General features: G+C 41.4%; 1 protein-coding gene across 1 annotated transcript in view; it reads right to left on the bottom strand.

The window, feature by feature from the left end:
- The window catches only part of LOC141989734 (solute carrier family 9 member C1-like), a 293,130-nt gene extending 281,080 nt beyond the window's left edge, over positions 1–12,050 (bottom strand). Inside the window, exons 1-2 of the mRNA XM_074956659.1 lie at positions 11,885–12,050; positions 7,575–7,680 (exon numbers count right to left, since the gene is read on the bottom strand). Of these exons, the coding sequence (XP_074812760.1) occupies positions 7,575–7,680; positions 11,885–12,050 (272 nt within the window). The remainder of the gene's footprint in view (positions 1–7,574; positions 7,681–11,884) is intronic.
- Positions 12,051–21,271: the final 9,221 nt, after the last annotated feature.

The following is a 21,271-nucleotide window of genomic DNA, read 5'->3' as shown; positions in this document are numbered from 1 at the left end:
AGTCTGAACTGAAGTGGCAGGTGATGCCATGCACCCCTTTTCATACCCTGGGCTTTGAATGCTAAGGGAAAGGAACTCAAGCACTCTAACAGGCACTGCTACCAGGTGGTTCCACTATCCAAGCTACATCAATGAACATAACCCAAGAGTATGAAAATGCAGAGGATACTCATAGAATACAAGACTTTATCCAGCTAGCTATGATGAATCTAGAAACTTTCAGAACTTCTGAGGCCCTTCCAGAGTACAAAGAACGAGTATGAATAGATTAATTTTATGTATGTAAAGAGAAGAGGGCTCAGGCTGACCACATCCAAAGTGTGCCAAATCTCTTATCGGGGATTTAAAAGAAGGGGAAAATCCAGGAAGGGCAATTTTCTGATTGATATGTAAGGAAGACTTGGAGTCGAGCGTAAAACTATAGAACTATTTTCAAAATTTTTTTATTCTTGCAGAAAAATCAGAAAGTTCTTTACAGGAGAGAAGAGCTCTCTCTACCTCTGCCTGGCAATAATAATCACAATGAAAGAAGATTTTTTGAAAAAGAGCCTATGGGACAAGTGGCCATACCATGGACTAGAAGGGAAGAGGACCAGAAGATTTAGGGTATGTCTACACTTACCATTTAAAGCGCAAAAAGTCCCTTTTTTGGGCTAAAACCATGGGAGCGTCTATACTTGTTAATGACTTTTTGTGATGAAACTCAGAAGTTTCACTGCAAAAAGAAAACCACTTTCACGAGAGACATATAGCTCTTACCGCTGTTGTTTTTGAGCTGCTGTGAAAGTGAAGACACGTTCTACCAGTGTAAACTCCTTTTGGCCTCCAAAGGATATCCCACAGTTCCAAAAGTGGCCACTCTGGCCAGCATCTCCGCTGCTCTGACACAAGGTAAACGGATATCCACCCCTCCTCCTGTAAGCCCCGGGAAGTTTGAAACTCTCTTTCCCTTTGCTTGTAGATATGGCAGGGGTTTTTTAAAAAATGCCACAAAAGAAACAAGGAAGTAATAGGACTGCTGGGACATGCTAGGGCAGCACAGGGCACTGAGCAGGGACCCAGAATGCCTTTCGCTCATCCCCCCTCCTTCCCACAAGACTTATCGAGAGAGCTGCACTGTGGGATAGCGGCCCTACAGCGCTGCTCTCATCGGCGATGGAAGTGCTGCTAGCGTAAACACTTTCTGATGCCTAAGGAATTGAGTGGGTACACAAACCAGCGCTCTACTTTCACCGGTTCCCTATCACCGGTGAAACTTATAGCGCAAAAACTCTACAAATATCCTTAGGCTACACAAAGGGTTTACAGAGCAAAATGTTAGTTTCAGGTGAGATTACAACCATAAAAAAAACATGTGACAAGGGAATGGGACCAAGTATGTGCCACTTTAATCACCCTAAAAGTGGAAATTTGTCCCTGAAAGTTGCGGGCAGACAATACAAAATCCAATTCTGCTTGAAGAAACTCTTAAAATTGAGACATTTGAGATTGTCTTAGGTGAAATTTTTATAACTGAGCAGAACTGAGAAGAAGCTGCCCACAAACTACTAAGTGGCTTTGGAAGTGACCACAGTTCAGTGCATAACTGATTTTTGGGTTTGGGCAGCAAAACAAAAAAATTGGGGAAAATATTTGGTTGTGAACATTTGCAGAACTTCTCAGCAGATTGGAAAAGTCCATTTCAATCTGTATGTACCTAAAGGATAATAGGATTATAAGGAACAGCCAACACGGATTTGTCATGAACAAATCATGTCCAACCAAACTAATTTCTTTCTTTGACAGGGTTACAGGCCTAGTGGATAGGGGGAAGCAGTAAGCATGAAATATATTGATTTTAGTAAGGCTTTTGAGACATTCCCACATGCTAATCTCATAAGCAAACTAGGGTTTGCTCAGTGGTTTGAGCTTTGGCCTGCTAAACCCAGGGTTGTGAGTTCAATCCTTGAGAGGGCCATTTAGGGATCTGGGGAAAAAATTGGGGATTGGCCCTGCTTTGAGCAGGGGGTTGGACTAGAAGACCTCCTGAGGTCCCTTCCAACCCTGATATTCTATGAACAAAAATGATAAAAGGTTTAGAAAACCTGACCTATGAGAAAAGGTTAAAAACACTGGACACATTTAGTCTTGAGAAAAGAAAGACTGAGAGGGATCTGATAACAGTCTTTGAATATGTTAAGGGCTGTAATAAAAATTGATCAATTCTTCTCCATGTCCACTGAAGGTAGAACAAGAAGTAATGGGCTTAATTCTGCAGCAAAGGAAATTTGTGAGATATCAGGAAAAACTTTCTAACTATAAGGTAGTTGAGCTCTGGAATAGGCTTCCAAGGGAGGTTGTGGAATCCCCATCATTGGATATTGGACAAACACCTGTCAGGGATGGTCTAGGTTTATTTGATCCTGCCCTAGCACAGAGAGCTGGACTCAGTAACTTCTAAAGGCCCCTTCCAGCCCCAAATTTCTATGATTTCAGACCACCGTGTGTGTACGTGTCTACCCTATAACCTTTTGCCTAATGGTTAGGTCACTTGCTTAGGATGTGGGAGATTCAGGTTTGAATCCTCACTCTGGAGCAGGGACTTGAACTCAGGTCTCCCACCTGCCACGTGGGTATCATAACCATTGGGCTACACGGCTACTCTGTTCTCAGTCTCTCCTGTTGAAGCTGTTCCACTTTGTGTAAATACTTAAATATTCACTGAGACAAAGAGAAAGAACAAGAAATATTCTGTAGCCTGGTATTTAAGGCACTCACCTCAGCAGTAGGAGATATGAATTCAAATCTTCTCTCTGCTTGATTCAGCATGACTTTGAGGCAAATAGCCTTACCTCTTGTCTTATGCTTGCTTGTTTATTTACACAGACTACCACAGATACAGTGTCAATTCAAATTAAAAAATAACTGGGTTTTCAACCCTTTGATGAAATAACAGAATGTATCTAACAGTACACAGCTCCAATCTGCTGTTGTGCCATTTTGACCCACTTGGTCCACATTGAGGTGGCACACCATCCCTTCAGATTGGCATCTGTGGCAATTTATCTACTGCAGGTTGGTCAAGGGAATGCACATTCCTGAATAGGTTGTCAGAGTCCTCCTCCTACTGTAATAACTCCTTAATTGCTAGGGATAGATGGCTGGGATGTGAAAGAGGATGGAATGGTTGATCCCACTGAGTGAAGAATAAGTGAAAAACTGGTCAATCACAAGAGAATTACCCCAGTGTAGGGAGATCCTCTCATGATGGAGAACTGATTTAGTGGCCCAACACACACCCTCAGCACCTGCTTTTGGCATGATCCCCAGCCTTTGGCAGCTGGTAAACCTTACAGAAGCCTAAAGGCTGTTCTAAGTTATGTTGGAGAACTAGACTAGTATACAATAGGCCCAGGTTCAACAAAGCACAAAGGGCATCTTTGCATCCCTTCATCCACCCCTAAGCTACATACCCCTCAGTTTTAGCAAAGCATCTATGCCAACATCTGGATCCCTCCCTGTTTCTGTGATTATCTGAGCCAAATACTTTGGGAGCAGAAATGTTTGGGCAGATTCAGGAAAAGACAAGTACTCCTTCCCATCCTTCTGTCAATCCTTGTTCTAATAGTCCCCTGCAGGGTTCTGGGAGCTCAGCAGGGGATTACTAAAGTCTAGTGGTTCTAGATATTTGCTTCATTAATGAATCCTTTATCAAAACTGAAATGTCTGATGAAGTATGCCTCCTCTGAGGAAAAAGAGGATATAAGAGAAGGAAGAGAAGGTGGTTTAATCTTCCTCTCAGAGACCTTGGACCTTTTAAAGCTTTTCCTCTCAATCTTAACCTACATTACAGTGTGTGGATGGAGAAACAGAGAATTGAGAGGACACAGAAAGGAGGTAAGCAGACCTGCATAGGAAAGTGAAGTAGCCTTAACATTGAGTGGGACTTTGGATTGATGAATAACCTGACCCACTAAGGAGAGGATCTCTGGATAAATCACCTCCATAAAACATCTCTTACATGATTAATAAGCCCTTTGGCATCCTAAAGCCCATGTTTTATGGTAAGAGTCTGATAGGAACATCCCCTGGCACTCCTGTGGGAAGAGGGAAAACTACAGTGCTGAGAACTGTGGTGCCCCCAGCCTCAGCAAACAAAACTCTCTGATGTGTGCCCCGAATTTCCTGGGACTTTCAAGGGGAAGAGGGGTTGAAATGCTGTGGTACTCCATAGTGTCAGGTTGGCCTTTGCGATGAAAGGAGGAGCTGGAGCATTCAGTCCAGTAAGGCAAACTTCCAGAAAAGTAACAGGCCCTCTTTAAAGTGCTGCTGGCTCTAGAGGAGCACAAATGGCAAAAGTGGGACCACTGGTGCACAGTGTGGAAGATTTTTCAAAATATGCCACCTATCCTGAGAAGTTAAGGGGGAGGCGGAATTCCTAATGTTGACAAAGGTAGTGGTCTTACCACTGGAAGCCTGAAATGAAGGGGAGAGAGAACCTCCTGGTTTGTGACTGCTACCATGGGTCTTGCTGTTAGAAACTCTTCTGCCTGCCCTGTGAGAAAGAACTTCCAAGACTGCTCCAACTGTTTGCAAGGGAGAGCAAGAAGGGGATTAAAAACTATGACACTATGAGCCTGCTGCTAAAGAAATTTGTGTTCAGCCATGCCTGTCGCATTTTCTGCCTAACCAACTAGCTGATTGCTCAACGAAGAGCCACAGGAGTCAAGGTAGAAAACAAAATGAGAAAAGCAAAGGAGAGAGTCTGCAGAAACTGAAGCTGGGCAGGGAGAAAATACCTTGGAAGCTAGTGAGTGGTCACTCTGCTTAACTGTAGTGAAAAATCTATTAGAATAGAATGTTGTATATAACTTTTCAAGATTTCTAATTATAAATGTAAGTAATTACACTAGAATTATAATCATAAAAGAAGCACCAAATCTTTTAGGTCTAAAATTTCACTTAAAAGTGTTAAAGCACAGTAGGTAATGGCCTATTGACTCTAAATACCTAATTTAAAAAATCCACCATTCTATCACAACAAAATTTTTAAAATACTAACAAATCATTGCATTACTTATTCCGCATCATGCAAGATTTTTGTTCTGTTGATGCATATGCAGAGATGCAGCAATGGTTTAGTGTGTTACTGTGGACTAAACATAAATTTAAGACTGAGCAACTGTTGCGTAATAAATCCCATCTCTACCAGTAATTTTCTGTGTGGCAGAGTGAAATGATTTAAATCATCACTTTTAATCACAATTTAAATCAGCAAGCAGGAAACCTTGATTTAATCATTGATTGTAATCTTCTTCTGCATATGTACTTTTTAATTATTTTCCTAAAGAAAGGATAATTCTCATTAGTTGGTAACCATTAAAACATGTTGATTTGCAAGTAAATATAGCCTTTAAACTACATTTGGTGCTTCTTTTTGCTAAACACAAGGACACACTATATCCATACACATTTAAGCAATTATATATCTTATCTTACATTTATTCACATTTCTTACTTACTAGATGATGATTCATTTTTTACTTGTGATTTGTGTCAAGCTCTATTTGGAAATTTGAATTCAATTAAAAATGCACAAAAACGGCATTTTACAATGTTTTTAGTAGTTAAATAAAACTACCTTACCCTATCAAATCCTGGTTTAAATTTAAAACTAACTGATTTATTACACAAAGTATTATCTGTAGTTAAGTTAAATGAACTGAATATTTCTGGTCACCAATTCCTTCAGGATTTTAGATCTAGTAAGTCTCATCCTTTTACATCTAGTTTTTATTCACTGATTGGAAGAAGAAAACAAGCTTTTCTACTTTTTTCTTCAGCTGGTTTCTTAACTTTAAATGAACTAGTCATTGAACTGAGCTAGATGAATAAACCCAAATGTTCTCTCTGCACCTATAGAAGAGGCTCAAAAACTGGTTCAGCACTTCAACAAACTCTGGTTACAAGCGCTTAGTTAGTAACTTCCATCAATTCAGTGGTTTGACTTTCATTGAAACTTTAACATCAAACATGTACTGCTTAATATTTTAATTTAATTTAAAAGATTTAATTGTTTATTGTAAGTTTAGGCCATAACATATGTTGTTATAATTTCAAAGAGGTTTATTTTTTTAAGTAAGCCTCTTTGAAATTATAACAATATTTATTATTATTAACAATATTTATATTATAGTATATAATAATATTTAATTTTAAAAAAATTCAATTATATAAAAAGTTGTTTTTTTTTTTTTTAATAAAATCATTTTTATCCATCCCACTGTGTAGCCTCAAACTTGTCATAGCCTCACTGCTTTTCAGTTCCTCTATCTTTAGTCACATATCTACAGTACCTTGTAGAGCTGTTGGGAGGATTACTATCTTTATAACATGATGAAAAAGGTAAATCACTACACAAGTGCTTTATACACAGCTTTCCAAATAGGGATTTCAATTTTTTTTTTTATTAATAGGCTGATTTCTCTTTAGCACAAGTAAGGAACACGTTTTGTCTGAATCAATCTGAATTAAGTTTTTAATAATAGTAAAGTCAGCTACCATCATTCTACCACACACGACAAGAATAATTTCTAGTAATTCAATTGGATCACCCCCAGTTTTATTTACTTTAAAAAAAATATTATTGACTTATTCCTGTTTTACTTCAGTTTTCAGGTTGAGAGATAAGAAATAATTAGTGTCTCATCACTTTTATTCCACTGACATTTCTTCAATAAACTATTCATGAATAGGCCCCCAAATGTGTAACACTAAGCACATAATTGACTGTTTATGTGCATTAATAAAAAGTGAGGTTTTACCAAAATGATTTTTTCCACAGACAGTCCAAAAACCATACTTTGCAATTACAGTGCCTACCATCAAAATGGTTTATAAATATTAAGTAAACCATAGAGGACCCTATGAATTAAGTAATTATTATCCTTATTCCACAAATGAGGAAATTGGGACAATTGTGGGCGAAAGCCAGATCTCTAAGCCTAGATTGGAATTTTAACCTCCAGACCAACAGTTCTCAAATATTTTGATAGCATGAACTACTTCTTAATAGAGAGAGTGTTCTTGCAAACCCATCCAATTCACAATTATAAGGTCTACCTCCCCTTTCATTGACAATCTCATAGCATCCCTGTGCCAGCTACAGAAATATCTTATATGGAAAACTAGTATTAAGGATAGGTTTCAGAGTAACAGCCGTGTTACTCTGTATCCACAAAAAGAAAAAGAGTACTTGTGGCACCTTAGAGACTAACATTTATTTGAGCATAAGCTTTCGTGAGCTATGAAATGAGCTGTAGCTCACAAAAGCTTATGCTCAAATAAATTTGTTAGTATTAAGGATGTATTTCATGTATTTTTAGCTGCCTCTGAATGTTGTTTAGTATCTGGAAACAAGGATAGCCATATGATAGGATAGTGTTCTGTGGTCCATCATTTGGGAACCCCTGCACAAAACTAAACTCCCTCTTTATTTATAACCCTGTGGGGTGAAAAAAACCAACAAACCAAACAAAAAACCCATGTGTTGCCTTATGGCCCACTTTAATAACGGTTATAGTTACTAAATATACAGTACCTCCTTTATAAAGTAGCCCAATAATCCAAGGAGAATTCCAAACAAACAAAGAATTACAATAATAGGAATGTTTGATTCCTTCAGAATGGTTCTCAACAGAGCTGGAAATAAAAAGAGATTATTATATACAGAAACAATATCATTGTATATAAACATGCATTTCTGATCAGAAGCAGCCCAACAGATCTTACCTGACATTCTCCTGTACATGCTACCTGATTTTAGGTTTACAAACATGCTAACATAAGGGCTGTGGAAATTTACATTTAACATACATAAAATCAATGTTCAACCAGTACTTATTTTCATATCCAGGGCACAACTGCATGAATGTTCCTAGTTCAAGGTCTTGGTCTGGATGGTAAGCACTCATCAGCATCTGTATTTCCCTTCAGCTCAAATGTACAAAATGAAACAAACATTACAAATAGCACTCACTATATCTGCCAATGATATTTTATATTTTCTATATCTCGAACTGATTACCTCAATACACCACCACCAAAATGTTTTATGGACATCTGAAAGAGTTTAACCAAATGGGGTTTTGAATAAACAGCAAAACAATCCAAAGTGTGAATTCACCATAGGGGAGGTATATAGTGGAGGCAGATTACGCAAATCCTGTAATGGGAATCTACAGAGGCAAGTTCTGAAGAAGTGTTTCGGTTAACCAGGATAGTGTTATTCAGCATTTAATTGTACAATAAAGCCAATTACTTGCTTCTTTTTCCTATTTTCAATATCAAGTCTAGTTGAAAATACACCAATGAAAATATACCAGTAAAAAATCTAGCCAACAAGAGACATATTATCACCTCCCCAAAAACATTTGCCAAAGTTACATGTAACCAAATTTCCAATAGCCTTGTACTGTAGCATCTGAGTATATTCTTATTTAGTTCATGTGCTGCATTCCTAACAGTGGAGCACTAAAAACAAATAGCACAAGATACAAGTTAAGCATTATATAGTACTGCAACAACACAAAAAAGTTCCCCTGGACATCTTCAAAATGAGCATGGTAATACAGGCAAAAGTCTGTAGGTATCATGGGCACCTAATACCTTCTTGAGCAGGGGTATGCAAACTACGGCCTGCAGGCCAGATCCGGCCCATCAGGGCTTTGGATTTAGCCCACGGGATTGCTACCCCTATTCCTGGAAGCGGCTGGCACCACGTCCCTGCAGCCCCTGGAGGAGGAGGGGCAGAGGGCTCCGTGCACTGCCCTCACCTGCAGGCACCGCTCCCCCCAGCTCCCATTGGCCGAGAGCGGTGCACGGCCAGGGCAGGCATGCAGGGACCCTGCCCTGGCCACGGTGCACGTTGCTGCCACCCCAGAGCCACTCCAGGTAAGCGGCACCAGGCCAGAGCCCACACCCTGAACCCCTCCTGCACCCCAGCTCTCTGCCCTGAGCCCCCTGACATGCCCCTCCTGCACCCTAACCTCCTGCCCTGAGCCCCCTCATACACCCCACACCCCTCTGCCCCAACCCCTTGCCCTGAGCCCTTTCCTACACACCGCACCCCCTCCCACACCCTGCACTCCCTCCTGCAACCCAACCCCCTGCCTCACCCCTACATTCATGGCCCTGCATGCAATTTCCCCACCCAGATGTGGTCCTCGGGCCAAAAAGTTTGCCCACCCCTGCACTTAACTATAGGACAATAGTAGTTTCAGTAATCACTTTAACTTTCAGCTTTATGCCAGCATTCAGAGTCTTCATAAAGTTCACCGACATGGTGGATTTATGCTAATCAGGCTCCCCTTTTTGCTGTTCAGGTTGCAAAGAAGAGGGGAAGAAAGGGCTCCCTTTTGGTCATAGAAAAATGCCAATGTTATTTAAGTTAAGGAAGACTGCATGGTCTAAGGTGCTTTTTATTTTCTGGGTATACGGGCTCATTCCTTTACAGTCATCACTACTTCATTGGTGGAAAAATTCAGCTTCTGTGGAGGTGATCTGCCATGCAAAAACCTGGCATTCAGTCTATTCTTTTACTTGCCGTTTCACAGTCAATGTCAACAAGCTCAGTGGTTTGAGCATTGGCCTGCTAAACCCAGGGTTGTGAGTTCAATCCTTGAGGGGGCCATTTAGGGATCTGGGGCAAAAATTGGGGATTGGCCCTGCTTTGAGCAGGGGGTTGGACTAGATGACCTCCTGAGGTCCCTTCCAATCCTGATATTCTATGATTCTATGTCAGCAGACTTGGCTCTTTGGAGGAAGGGTCTCGGGACCATGATCCCAGGCACTACCTAGTTCCGTAATCTTAGTAAGCCTGTCCAAGGTTCACCAGGGGTGCTGCTAATTATAGCACAGGTGGCAATCCCGCGGGCCGGATCCAGTCCGCGGGCCATAGTTTGCCCACCCCTGGTTAAGTAGAAGTATTTTAGATACAACATGTATGTGCAGGTAGAAGTCAGTCAGGGCCAGCCTCAGGGATGGGTGACTGCCCAGGATAATCACAAGGGTGCTGAGTGCGGCAAGCTGACAGGCTTGGGCTGCAGGAGTGGGTATGCGTGCAGTTGAACTCGGGGCTGTCAACCTGGCCGGGAGGTGCAGGCAGCAGGACCAGCCCCTGGGTCCCCCCTTCCCACAGGCAGGGTGGTCAGGAGTGTATGGCTAAGGGAGCCCCCGGGGCTCAGAAACTCCTCCCTCTGCAGTCCTTCCTGCTGGCAATGGGGGAAATGGGGAACCCGAGGGGCTTATGGGGGCTGGGGTGATGGAGGGGAACCTAGGGGCAATAGAGGGGAGCCCATGGGCACCAGGCACACCAAATTTGCTCAGAGTGCCATTTTCCCTAAGGCTAGCCCTGCAGTCAGTGGTCTTTGGAATCTGCATCCATTGCTGATGAAAAAAAATATAGACCCTGGCCTTTGCCCATCCTAGAGCTGGGGGTGGGAGCAAGTCTTGCTTCACTGGCATTCAAAACTCTTCTCAGCCAATTTGGATCCATTCCTTTATTCTCTTTTATGGTAAGACCTCTGTAACCTTTAAGCAATGATGGGTTAGATCAGCAAACCATATACCTCAGACAAAAGAAATGGACAGCTAAGAACTTAATTTTCTCTCTTCCTGATATCACTAACTCTGTTGGTCCTGTAAAGGTGGAAAACAGTTAACAGAAAAACTATGTAAAAAATAAGGAAAGCCAGAATTCAAGGAGAAAAAGTTTAAAGAGCAAGGATATACCACAGCATGGAGTACCTTTCTATTCAATACCTCATCAGCAGAAGCTTGAAACGTTCAGCTTCTAGTGCTTTGTAAAGGTAAGTAAACTTGCAGATTTAAGATGATCATACAGAGGACTGCACAGACCACGAAGTAGCAGGTGATCAGGAAGAGCGTACCCAAAGTGTCCTGAGTACGTTCTGTTTCTGAGATCTTTAAAAATCTTGCGATGTAGTTCCTAAGCCATTATACGATGGTGCCTCCTCTCTCTTTAACTTTTTTTTCTTTCTTTATCTGGAATTACACTGGAACCGAGTTCTTCTGTATGGTTTAGTTCTCGTCAACCAAATATGTAGGGCTCATTTTACATCTAATTTTGGTTATTTTCTCTCTTTATGATGATTACACATTAGGCAGAATAGCCCACAAAAGCCTATGCCCAAATAAATTTGTTAGTCTCTAAGGTGCCACAAGGACTCCTCATTTTTGTTTGTTTTTTTTTAATAATTGAAAAGGTTAACATAGCTCAAGCAGAACTTCATTTGGTTCCAGATTCAGGTTCCAATTAGTGGCTTGATTCCTGCTGTTTTTGGAACCTCTTCATTATATAAAAATGTATGATCAATTTTTTTTTTACCAGGAGGGCTAGAAGTGGAGGATTGTTGAGGGGATGTGAGCAGGGAGAAAACAGAAGAAAGAAAAGTGGTGCTTGTGGAAGTCAAGTGAGACACATAAAAGGAAGGAGATGAACAATGATGAGGAAGAAGAGTGCAGAAGGAAGTTGAGGTAGGAGGAGAGAGGTAACAAAAGGAGCTGAGAAGTCCAATGATATAGCTTGTGCATGAAGTTGGGCAGTGAAGGTCACAGGGAGAGGGCAAAAGGTTAGAGATAAAAGGTGAAACTAGTCAAAGTGAAAAGTTAAAGCCTAGATGATGTCATAATGCAATTAGGCCTGATCCATTTCCAATAATTAACCCCAGACTTCACTGACACACATGCTGAGATGGACTGGTATCACACAGGCCAAGCAGGTGATTTTCTATTCCCAGAGGCCTGCAGGGTTCTCTTGGGTTGAGAGGAACAAGCTGTGCCTGCTTGCTATCATTTCAATATTAGGAGCCCGTAAGTGTCTTACCTCCCACAGCACAGCTCACAAATGCCAGCAGCACAACGAATGGCCGCTTCTTCCATATGATATGGTATTGTCCAAAGAACTGGGAGTCCTCTGAGTACCTCCTGCTTAAGGGGTCCTGAGGCAGAGAGGGTGTGACCCAGACAAAGCTGCTGTTTATGGAGCTCATCCTGCCTGAGCACTGCCTCACGCAACTCACTGGGCTCACAGACGGGGACCCGGCCCAACAGCCATCACCACCCCCCGAGGGGGGGGGGGAGAGAAGGGGCACCACAGCACTAGCCTAACGCCTAGCGGGGCCTTCTCCTCACTGCAAGGAGGGATTCCCCCTGGCCCACTGCAAAGGCTCAGCGCAGGGTCCTGGGAGCCCTTTTCTCACCGAGTGCTCACAAGGTGGGTGGTGAGGGGCTGGCTCACAGCTGGCGGTCCCAGGAGCCGGATCCCTCTGCCAGGCAGCGCCCAGGCTCAACTTTTCCCGTTCCCACAGGGTCCACCCGAGCCCTCTCTCGGTTAGTTTCAGGCCCGGCCTCGCCCGCCCTCTCAGGTGCTCAGCGTGGCCGTGTTCGCGCGAGGAAGCCCCTGCAGCTGCACCACCACCCACCCCCCGCCCGAGGCGCCACCGCCGACTGCTGCGCCGGTCGGGGTCGCGGGCGTGGCACGAGTCCCAACGCAAGCCCCCGCCTGCCGCGGCAGCCGTTAGGGTTTGAAAGTCCTCCGGCGCGCGCGCGCGCCGCCCTCCCTCTCTTTCGCCCGTCTGGGAATTAAAAGGCGGCTGTCGAAGCAGCCCCTGGCTGGCTGGGTATGTGTCTCCCCTCAGCGGCGTGGGCGCCGGTTTCACCGGCTCTAGCCGCCGTTGGGTTCGAAGCGCCTCCAGCACACGCTGCCAGTTTTTCCCGAGCGGAGCGGGTCATCCTGTAGGACGCAACCAGCGCGCGGCGAAGGGGACCAGCTTATGCAGAACCTTGTGGCTCTAGGACTTGCCGTGACTCCCTCCCAGGCTGGGGGCAGGGGCTTCTACCCCGTGTCCCCTCCAGCCCTAGGGTTATGAACCCCCTGTGGCCGCCGCTCTCCCCCTTTAGAGCAGGGCTGGTGAGAGGAGAGGGGGGGCCAATATTAAGTAGAGCTGGTCGATTTCCCCTCCCTCCAAACTGAAAAACAACCCAGACTCTTCCCCATTGTGTCAAACATTTTGAGAAACGTTTTTTCACCCTCCTGCAACTCACATTTATGTGTTCTCCACTGGGAAAAATTGGGGGCAGGGGGTGTAAAAAGAGACTACTCCACTTTCACTTTTTAAACCTAATTTTTAAAAATCCCACTTTCCCAATTGAAAAGAGGGTGAGATGGAGTAAAAACGTGTGAGAAAGTGTGTTTTGTTCCCCCCCACTTCCACTCCCTCCTCCACTCCAATAAAGGGAGAAACCAAGTAACTGACATGTTTTGTTTTGTTTTTGTCAGAAAAACAAAGTTTCCACAAAATCTTAGTTTTATTCAAAACCAAGTTTTCAGCTAAAACTTTTACAGAAAAATTTCCACCCAGTCCTAAAATCACTATCAAATAGGTGGGTTGGCCAGTTGGCTGCAGATGAACAGGCCATGGAGTCCTGTTGTGTCCATGAGCCACACCTCCCTGCTAATGATGAGGGAGGCTGCAACCTACTCCATCCAGCAATGCAAAAAGGCCACCTTAACTGGGTAGCTGAGGATTTCCTCGGTGCAGGGAAATCCCTGGGTGGTTTAATGCCAATGTAAACGCTTCTGCCTGGCCCTGTTGGGAGAGCAGGGGGCATGGTCAGAGCATGCTGCAGTCTGGCAATCCCTGGCTCTCATGAAAGCTCTGGAGGATCATTGCTGCTGATGCAAGATAGAACAGCCACAGGGCTCTTGGGGGAATAGATCTGTGCCTGAGGCTTTTTGTAAATTGCCAGCAAAGCACTTGAGCTGGAAAAATATTCTGCAACACTGATTTTAGTCAGATACTGAATAAGACCAAATTGGCTTTTTTCCACTGCTGCTATCTGGAACTGTTCCAAACAAGCTGAAATGTAAAACCTTGTTTTATTCCAAGGGGAAAGGATGCTTCATTTGCTTAAGCACTTTAGACATTTTAAAAGACCAAATACACGGTGAAGATTTTATTTTTACTTTGCCAAAAAAAAAAAAAGTTTCCAGGCCACTTGATAGCAGAACTGTTTTCTCTGTTGAATTCATGATGGTCTTTCTTTGAATTAATATTTGTCAAGGTTCCTCCCCCACTCTGAACTCTAGGGTACAGATGTGGGGACCTGCATGAAAAACCTCCTAAGCTTATCTTTACCAGCTTAGGTCAAAACTTCCCCAAGGTACAAAATATTCCACCCTTTTGTCCTTGGATTGGCCGCTACCACCACCAAACAAATACTGGTTACTGGGGAAGAGCTGTTTGGACACGTCTTTCCCCCCAAAATACTTCCCAAAACCTTGCACCCCACTTCCTGGACAAGGTTTGGTAAAAAGCCTCACCAATTTGCCTAGGTGACTACAGACCCAGACCCTTGGATCTGAGAACAATGAAAAAGCATTCAGTTTTCTTACAAAAAGACTTTTAATAGAAATAGAAGTAAATAGAAATAAAAAAAAAATCCCCCCTATAAAATCAGGATGGTAAATACCTTACAGGGTAATTAGATTCAAAACATAGAGAACCCCTCTAGGCAAAAAACCTTAAGTTACAAAAAAGATACACAGACAGAAATAGTTATTCTATTCAGCACAATTCTTTTCTCAGCCATTTAAAGAAATCATAATCTAACACGTACCTAGCTAGATTACTTACTAAAAGTTCTAAGTCTTCATTCCTGGTCTATCCCCGGCAAAGACAAAATATAGACAGACCACATATACCCTTTGTTTCTCTCCCTCCTCCCAGCTTTTGAAAGTATCTTGTCTCCTCATTGGTCATTTTGGTCAGGTGCCAGCGAGGTTACCTTTAGCTTCTTAACCCTTTACAGGTGAGAGGAGATTTCCTCTGGCCAGGAGGGATTTTAAAGGGGTTTACCCTTCCCTTTATATTTATGACAATATTATATGAATATTCAAGAAGACAACACAAAACTACTGTAGTGGTGTCTTTTTTACTCTGCATAGGACAGAGCTTTGGTATTGTTGACATTTTTACTCTGCAAAGCTCCAGGAAAAGATCAGGTGCAGAGTCGGCATACTGGCCTTCTTCCCCCTTAATCTACTGAAAATACTCTAACGTATTACGGCCAGATTTTCAAACAGAAAAAAGGGCAATATGCCACATTATATATCAAAAGTGTCGGTGCAGGTTATGATCCTGAAAGCTGTTGAGCACCTCATTTTCCACTGAAAGTTGTAGAAGCTGTTGGTACTCAGCACACGAAGGTCAAGTTCATAGTGTCCAACTGTGGTACTTAAGTAAGCAAATCTCCTCTTGACTACAATGGTGATAGGACAATTATAACTTCAAAGTAATTCTGGATTTGTACAACTTCTGTTGAGTAATGCTTGTCAAAATTTCATGGACGCCACCATTTCAATAATCAAAAATTCTGTGAAACTCCATGCTTAAAGGAAATCAGACTGAGCCCAACCATGACTTTTCTGAAGGGAATACAAAATACCAACTTTTCCCAAAATCAGTACTCAAGATGTGAAGTAATCCCCTAAAACTGAACTGTTTGATTCAGTGACATCCCACTTAGATAAGAAATCAACTAAGTTACTCCAGGATTGAATTGAGGCTCATATGTCAAAATATCATCCTAATTCCATTTCATATTGCTGATTTTTTTTTAACTCTTCAAGGTACTGAATCTGCCCTTTACATTTCATAATGGTATATCTTCCTTGTATATATCTACCTTTTTATGTTGTGTATAATTCTAATATACCTCAATACAAAAATGCATTGTACTTGATTTAAATATCAACTTGTATTTTAAAGCTCATTTTGTATTACTTTGAATGGGTTTTATGTTTGAATTCAAGATGGTTACTGATGATGCTACAGTTTTACTATGGTTGATTGTAATTTAAAACTTATTTTGAAATGGATAATATTTAGATTCATCAACTCTATTCTCAACTTTAAAATAAAGCATCTAAGAAAAAGTATGCTAAATAGACGTCATTAATTCAGAATAACTGAAATAAAGTCTCTGCAAAAATCACAGCATCTGTAGAATAATAGTTTGGTTCTCATATAAATGCAAAGCTATAATTCAATCATAGGACCCCATTGCATCATGAGTCATGAGCACAGTTTAAGAGTTTTCTAAGCAGCTACAGAAATTTCAATTGAGTTAGTATGCTGTTGTTTTCAAATAAATTAATATTGTTTGTAACACAGACAAGAATTATTAAAAGCAGTCAATCTTCAGATTGTTTAATATTAAAATTCATCAAATAGGAAGTAAATATTACTTTATCTGATGTACAGAAAGAATATAATAGAGTATGATGAAGCATCTAAGAATATCATGCAAATGTATACAAAGAATTATTCACATGGGTACCCCAGTAAACATAATTCCTCAAAATACTTTAGACTCTTCGTGCTTCTGTCAAATCATGGTTTGAATTGAGGAGCTTCAACACTATTTTATTTCTAGAACATAATACAGACTATTCGTTGTTTCTTTTCTCCAGAATGAGTGATGATAGGAGACTTTAGACCATGCAGACCTCCAGCTTAATTTCAGACTGCACCCCTCAACTTTTTCTTGAGAAATATGTAAGAATAACATAGTGACTCAAGACTCTGTTTTGATCGTTTCTCGGGATACATTACTGTGTACTGTAATTTATTTTAATCATATTCCTCTTGATCTTTTATTCTGTTACTCCTTTTTTATATAAAATTAGTGTAAATTAATGTGTCCCATGTACCAAATGCCATTTTTCTTAAATTATGTAACATGGCCTGGTGTAGTGAATAGATGTATTGGAATAGTATATGTAGTATACATAATAGACCTAGTACAAATCTGATTCATATAACAGCTAGAAATTATTAGTTGATATAAGTTTAACTTGGATGAGAAAACAGCCCTTTATTTAGTAAAAATGTGTAATATTTAGCTCTATTTGACATTGAGCTGCAGAAGCTAAATGGACAGATGATTCACTGAGCCAAAATTGAGCACATTCACCCTGCTCCACTGCATTAGACCAGAAGTACAAAATGTAGAAATAAGAAAACAGTGGCAAAGGCTTTGGAAGGACAAGGAAAATTACCTTTCTCTTATTACTATCCATTTTCATGTTTTTCCATCCATTTTCTCTTTTCTTGGTTTGTTAAAGAAAAAACAGCCTCTACAGAGGTGAAAAAATGTAAAATAATCTAGAGGTTTTGTGGGAGACCTATGGAATAAATATTCCATTCAATAAACTACACAAAAAGAAATTATGAGGTTGCAAACTGAAGTTCTATATCATCTTCATATCAGATGTGAACAGTGCCAACTCCAACATGTCCAGCATCTTGACTAAAATAGTCAAGATAATCATGAAGGGCAGCTGGATGAAGCTGAAAACTGAAAAGCCTGGTATGATGTTGGTAGGGAAGGTAAAGATTTTGCCACCTCTATAATGTTATCCTCCATTGAGTATAAGTCCTTAGATCATTAAGACAGTCCACAGCCTTGTGGCCACATTGGCCTCCTTACTGCTTCTGGATACTGTGACAATTAGGGTCCAGACACCACAGAGGGAAAACAGGGGCTCTGATTCCCAAATATTAAGCAATTAAATCAGCTGATTGTATACAATATTATTGTACTATAAAAGTGTATCAAGCAAGGTCTTCTCTGAAAGCTGGTGACATACTGGTTACAAATATCATTGTGTGATGCATCTATGAGTGGTGTATAAAGAGTTATGTATGTGTGCTGGAAATATGTTCCTAAAATATGTTGTGGAGTGTTGATAAACCAGGCTGCATTATACAAAGGAATGTGGATGTACCTGTCTGGGTCAAGCTTTGTAAGCCAGAGGACAATGAAAGTATATTTATTTATAAGGTAAACAAAGCTAACAAACAGCAGCTTGATGAGCACATCAGGGGACAGAGTTTGCACCCCAGGAAGTCTTCCTGGCTCTTGAGCCAAAGACAATGGACTTTGGAAAATAAAAAGGGGAGCAGAAAGACATTCTAATTATCCATCACTTAAGGGGCATATGGAACAGCATCCTCTGAGCCTGTGAAAGTTGGGTCCTCTTGGCCTGAAGGGAAAAAAAATTCAGATAACTGATAACTTGCTGTGAGAAACAGTGAGAAACTGTTTTAGACAAAGGTATACCTTGCTAGGATTAAGTTTGTCACTAGAAAAAAATGTTTTGTTTGTAACCATACCTGTATCTTTTTCTCTTGCTTAGTACCACTTAAATCTCTGTTCTTTATTAATAAACTTACTCTTAGTTTTATTACAAAACTATCTCAGTGCTGTGTTATTACAGCAAAGTGTGAGTTTTCAGCTAACCTAACAGGCTGGTATGTGCCCTATCTCTTTGCAGGTGGCAAACTTCATAATTTCTGTGAGAGGAACAGGACACTGCATACAGACGTCTCTGGAGGAACTTGGGAGCTGAGGTTCACTGTCAATTACCTGCAAGGCAAGATTCAGATTGGCAGAGTCTGGAAGAGTTTGCTGGTGAAACAGACAGATTAGTCTGGGATAGAGGCAGGGAGCTGACACACAGTCTAATCTCCAGAAAAGCTCTCACTTGCTGAGGCAGAAGTGTCACAGTGGGTTACAGTTTTTGGTGTCCAGAACAGAACATCACAGATAATCAAATAGTTGTGGCTACTAAATACACCATTTTCCATCTTTCTGACAAGAAGCCTGTGCCTCCTCCTTGCAGATTTAGACCTACTGACAGTAACTCATTCATTTTTGATCTCCAGGCTTGATTACTGTAATTCTCTGTGCCTAGTTGTTAAACCACCAACCTAATAAAAAGGTAACTACAGTTTCAGAACACAGCAGCCTAGCTGCCAGGCTGCTTAGCAACACAGGCTGCAGAGAGTACATCACCTCAGTACTTCAATGCTGTCCGCACTGGCTGCCTGATGAATACTGTGATGGATTCAAGGTTTTGGTCCTATATGGAATAGACCCAAATTACCTGAAGGGCTGCTTCACACTATGAGATCATGACTTCCCACAACTATGTTCTACTACAAATTTAACCTCAGACGTGCAGTAGACAGAACTTTCTTGGCCACTAGCCCACAAATCTAGCATTCACTCCCAGAAGGTTACAGGATAATCATAAACCAGAGTATCCTCCAGGCAAAATGAAAAATGTGCTGTTTTGAACAAATTTTTCCACAACAGTACCACATTAAAAATAACTAGTCTCTCTCTAATTGACTGGACAAAAGAGAGAAAGAGAAAAATAAATATCTTTATGTATACATTGTAATTCTGGGAGGTGTTCAGATATGATGATGGGGGTCCATATGAGTAGGTACATAGGTAGAGATTTTCAAGTCTAGAAATGCCAAAGTTAATGCTTCTTACACAACCTTTACCCCTCTGTACAGGCATTATGACAGGCTTCCATGATATGATCACATACTACTTATCTACAGTACCTATAACTCATTCTGTGTGAGGATGGACAGTGCTCTATGAATGAGGTAGCTTTTAATATCTGTTTTTAATCTTCATTGTTCAATTGTGGCCCCATGTCAAATACATTGGACACTATGCAAGTCCCAAACAGAATGAGGTAGGGTTCCTCCTTCTTGGCTCAGTCATTGCATACCAGTCAAATTCTATGGTGAAGAAGGCACTATACCTCCAGAAACCTACCTCATTTACTACAGAATCCTGCCTTATTCAGGGTCTTACCTGTAGATTGCAAGAGGAAGCAGTCAATGATCATACATGAAGTTGGGCATCTCTTCCATGATTAAATAATGTATAGCAGAAACTTTTGCCGCTAGCCTTGCATTAAGTAGAGAGCCTGAAAGCTAATGCCTTGAGCTCTCAAGATGAAACCTCCAGAGAGACGGATTGAATTGATAATTGTTTTACTAAAGCCCTATGTCTGAAGACTTCCCCCTTGTCTATTCCATATTATCATTGTTTTTATCTTATTTATTATTTGTATGATGCCAGCAAGGTGTCTGGAGGTTTATAAGCATGTACAAAGGTAAGTTTCCTGCCCCAAAAAGTTTATGATCCATACTGACAACATACAGACCCAGGAGGAGAGAACAGGAGTTGGCAAAAGAAGAGTGATTGGCTGGTGAAATTTCAGTAGACATCACAGGAATCAGACAGCCAAAGGCCCAGAAACAATTATCTCATCCTCCCTTCACATCCCCAACTCACCACTGCATCGCTTAGTCTTCTCAACAATTGAAAAGATAGAGCTATCACAGCTGGGTTCTCAAGGAAGCACCTCCAGGACAAGGCACAAGATCCAGAAGGCTTTACAGAACATGTAAACACTCCACATCAAAAGGCCCCCAATCAGATGAGAGAAAAACTTCAATCCCACTTCCACATACATAGGAACTATATCCCCTTCTGTCAGTGATCCAGCTGTCAAGACTAGGCAAGTGGAAAGGTCTGCCTGAGGGATAGTACTCAACCCCTTTGGTTCTCCTGCAGATTAACTTTAAAATCCAGAAAATCCTCCGCCACATACAAATACCCTTAAAATAAGAAGAAACAACAAACACCATTGTACTTATAATGGAGATCATATACACACAACCAAACCGGATCCAACTGATAATACCCAATAAACCATCCTCATCCCAGCCATCCCACCTCAACAAGCCACTCCATTCATAATCACAACTTTTACCCCCTCCCCTTCGCCACAACTTTATCCTTTTTTTCAACCCACAAATTAACTTATACTTCACATCCCTTCTAGGAAATGCATCATCATGTACACCAAACTCAGTAATTCAGGCACCCTCAAACAGATTCTTAAATCATTCTAACATTTTGAGTCCTTTTTTGACTACCACTGTGCAGATGCATTCATTGAGCTGTCCACAATGATTGCCCCTTCCATCTGCAACTCTTTTCTGAGTGGTTGCAGTTAATTTACAACCCAGCAATATCTATGAGTAGTTCAAATGGCTCCTTTCAATGTGCCCTGCCTTGCACTTGTTGGACATGACTTTCATGTATTATCAAGTTGCCAGTCACCCAGTTATCCTTCAGGTTCAAATAACAGCTACAGAGCAGCTCTGCAGCCTGGGGGAAGAGAATTTCTCCCTGCAGAGTTCATAGAATCATAGAATATCAGGGTTGGAAGGGACCCCAGAAGGTCATCTAGTCCAACCCCCTGCTCGAAGCAGGACCAATTCCCAGTTAAATCATCCCAGCCAGGGCTTTGTCAAGCCTGACCTTAAAA

Source organism: Natator depressus, chromosome 6 (genome assembly GCF_965152275.1).
Source record: "Natator depressus isolate rNatDep1 chromosome 6, rNatDep2.hap1, whole genome shotgun sequence".
In the NCBI taxonomy this organism is placed as follows: Eukaryota; Metazoa; Chordata; order Testudines; family Cheloniidae; genus Natator; species Natator depressus.
This window is presented reverse-complemented; position numbering and strand designations above follow the sequence as displayed.